This window comes from Lipotes vexillifer, unplaced genomic scaffold (genome assembly GCF_000442215.2).
Source record: "Lipotes vexillifer unplaced genomic scaffold, Lipotes_vexillifer_v1.1 scaffold721, whole genome shotgun sequence".
NCBI classification, from domain to species: domain Eukaryota; kingdom Metazoa; phylum Chordata; class Mammalia; order Artiodactyla; family Lipotidae; genus Lipotes; species Lipotes vexillifer.
This window is the reverse complement of record NW_006778284.1, coordinates 17,588-21,256: the sequence shown is the minus strand read 5'-3', so window position 1 is coordinate 21,256 and position 3,669 is coordinate 17,588. Positions and strand designations below refer to the sequence as shown.

General features: G+C 42.8%; 1 protein-coding gene across 1 annotated transcript in view; it reads left to right on the top strand.

The window, feature by feature from the left end:
• The first annotated feature begins 3,170 nt into the window (after positions 1-3,170).
• LOC103091089 (solute carrier family 22 member 16-like) overlaps positions 3,171-3,669 on the top strand; it is a 14,884-nt gene continuing 14,385 nt past the window's right edge. The window contains exon 1 of the mRNA XM_007451578.1: positions 3,171-3,295. Coding sequence (XP_007451640.1) covers positions 3,228-3,295 — 68 coding nt within the window. The 5' untranslated portion in view covers positions 3,171-3,227. The remainder of the gene's footprint in view (positions 3,296-3,669) is intronic.

Below are 3,669 nucleotides of genomic sequence, written 5' to 3'. Positions count from 1 at the left end.
AGAATCCGCCAAATGTCATCATTTAAAGGGATCAGATCATTTAATACTAAAATGTATCTATCCTCAGGGTGAATAATAACATCTGTGAAGCAGCACCTAGCAACATTATGAAGTTAAGAATATCTAATTGAGACACTAGAAGGAATTACAGCTGTTAGGCCTGAATCTTTAAGGAACCAATGACATCTAATGGCTCACAAGCAGTAGCAGGATAAGCTGACTTTTAAGAAAGTGATAAACCATGAGAGGTAAATTCCAGAGCAGTGTAGAGTAGATGCCCAGTTAATTTAAAAGGCTAATTTCCAGAAGGCAAACATTTATCTGGTAAGAGTGTATAGCTCTTGACTCACCTAACATTTGAATCCAAAGTACATATCTGAAGAGGATGACTCATCCCTACACCTCTCCCAGAACCCTCAATCCAACAGTAGTTCTTTATGAAATTGACATTTATGAGCCATTTATTCAATCAGAAACCAAGGTTGATCCCAAGCCCCATCCAGTCCCAGCCTCTTATAGAAAAACAAAAATTTAGAGCTAGAATGCAGTTGCAGAATTGCCTATTTCGATTAACTAATACCAACTGAAGTACAAAAGGGGAAGGTGGCTTACTCGCAACACAGCAATTAAGTAATCAAGTTAGGACTATAGAGCCAAGGCATCTGGGGTCTCAGTTTAGGGCACTTTCTACTTTATTGTCTGTTTTGCTGCCTCTATTGATGAGAATAGTCACCTAGATGGAGAATCAGGAATCCAGTGTTTTTTTTCCCATATATCACTAACTTTCAATTTGCCCTTGCACAGATTACACCTGCCTACTAAATTATGTTTTAAAAAGCATGATTGCAATAGTGGTTTGAAATGGATACTGACATAGTTCAACCACTGGCATACTTACCTGAACCACACAATGATGTGGTTGACACTGTAGGCTACTTTATCTCGTAAATATTATGTATTTAGGTTCAAAAATATTATGATAGCCTTTATATGGCTGATATAAAGTTTGGGAATTCTCCGTTTCATTGACAATCTGGTGGTGGGAGTAGAAAATACTGTCTGGATAAAGTAATAAGGTGCCTAAAATGACTGACTGGATGCAGAATTTATGAGGAAATGCTAAGGTAGCAATCACAGGTAAATGGAGCATTAAGGATCAAAGGATGTAAAACTTGGATTTATTTCTTTATTTTAAAAGAAAAGCAATTGAGACTGTATAGAGAAGAAAGCTCAGACTCAGTGAACCATGACTACAGGGTTTATAACTACAGCTAGTTTGTAAAGCACAGAAAAACAAGGACATATGAAACAAAAGTATGTTGAGAAAAGAGGAAACCTAAAAGAAAGAGTTGGGAATAATTGAACTAGCTAAAAATAAAGAATCATATAAAATGTGGTAATTAGTCACCAACTTAAAAATATGAAAGAAATTAAGAGTCATTCTGGTTTCATGAGACATTGCCACAAGTTCTGTGAATGGAATGGAATGAAATAAGAAAACAAAGAGATTGAGCTTAGCCACATTGTAGCAATGTAAAGAGGATCCTTATTGAAAGCAGAGATGTGAGGAGAAACCAGAACATAAATATCCAGTTAGTCAAGGCCTGCCTAGAAAGAGATAAAGGTGGAAGAGAAGAAAAAGGAGTTCATTCAAGTCAAAGGCCTATAAAGGAAATAAAGAAAGGATTTTTGCAAACACACCAGAAATTCTAAAGAAAAAGCAGGCCAATGAATATTTAAATAGGAAAAGAAAAAAAACTAAACTGACTAATCTCCCTTTCATAAATTGCCTATATCAAACTATAGATTGGTGTTCTTAAATATTAAGCACAAACATTATGATATAATACAGCTTTCACCATATTCAGATACAGACATTATATACATGCTGAAAATTCTTGAATATAAAATAACCTAAAACATCTTTTTCCACAAAAATAAAACAAAGTCAGGGGAAAGAAAGAAGTTTACCTAATGAACTTAAATGAAAATAAGCAAACAATTTTAAGAAAGCAATGAAACCAAAATAGGACTAGACCAACCGCAAATGGGGAAATCCAAAAACAATAAAAAGAGTATAATTTTAAAATATTGGAATGGTTATGAATTTGGGCAAGTTATTGCTAGACAATATTCAATCCATAAGGATATTAGAGCATAAAACTGAATAGTCATATATGCAGATAATAATGGGCAGAGTTAGTCTACTTATATGGTCGTAAAGAAAAAAATGCCTTTTTAAATGTAAAATTTTTTTTTTTAATTTTATTTATTTATTTATTTATGGCTGTGTTGGGTCTTCGTTTCTGTGCGAGGGCTTTCTCTAGTTGTGGCAAGTGGGGGCCACTCTTCATCGCGGTGCGCGGGCCTCTCACTATCCTGGCCTCTCTTGTTGTGGAGCACAGGCTCCAGATGCGCAGGCTCAGTAATTGTGGCTCACGGGCCTAGTCGCTCCGTGGCATATGGGATCTTCCCAGACCAGGGCTTGAACCCGTATTCCCTGCATTGGCAGGCAGACTCTCAACCACTGCGCCACCAGGGAAGCCCTAAATGTAAAATTTTAACAGTAAAATGAAAATACATATGAAAAGAAAACTTAAAATGTGTACCTCATAGCAAGAAGTGCTGCTTTTATTATCATCTAGCTTTGGTAAAATTTTTTATGGACTGATACTTGAGGACTAGAATTCAACACTGGTTCTTCCATTTTTCTTAAATTGAAGTATAGTTGATCTACAATATTATATTAGTTTCAGGTGTACAACATAGTGATTCAATATTTTTATAGATTTTACTCCATTTAAAGGTATAAAATATTGGCCACATTCCCTGTGCTGTACAGTATATCCTTGTAGCTTATTTTATACATCGTAGTTTGTACCTCTTAATCCCTTACCCCTGTCTTGACCTTCCTCTCTTCCCTCTCCCCACTCGCGCGAAGTGGCGGGGCTGGGCGCACCGTGCTACTGCGGGCTCCGGCAGCACAGCGCACTGCGAAAGAGGCCGCGGCGGCGGGGACTCGCTCGATGGGAAGAGAGAGGAACAAAGCCTGGCCCCGCGCGCGGCTCCAGCACTTTGACGCGCGGGGGACGCAGAAGCCGGGGCGGGCCGAGGCGCGGCGGGCGGGGGCCGGGCTGGGTTGGGCTGGGCTGGGCGCTGTGCCCGCAGCCCCCGGCTCTAGGCGAGCCTCGCGCGTCCTGCTTAGGAGCGCGGGGCACGGCGGCAGCATGGGGTGCGGCAGCGTGGGGTCCGGCAACTTGGAGCTGATTTTTGACAGCGTGGGGCACTTTGGCAGGTAGGGAGTTGGAGTGGGGGTGAGGAGGGAGGTCGGTGCCTGGGGGCGGAGCGGGAGCCGAGTCGGGGGAGGCGCCGGTGGGGTCTGTTTCTTCCAGTTGCGACGGGGTTCTCGCGCTGAGCTCGCGATCCGAAAACATTTCCATCCCTCCTTTCCCAGAGAGGTCGGGAGGCCTGCGTCCTGACTCCTGGCCCTGGCTGGGCTCATCCTTTCGAACTCTGGCGGCGGCATCTCCCCAGAGCAAGCAGTGGGCCCTGGGGCTCGCTTCGGGAGTGGTGGGTGCAGGGCTCGTCCGACGCGCCTACCGCTTGGCAGGTGGAACCTGGGGCGCGCCGTCTGCGGGTGCCGCCGTCCGGAGCCCCGGCTGGAAAGCC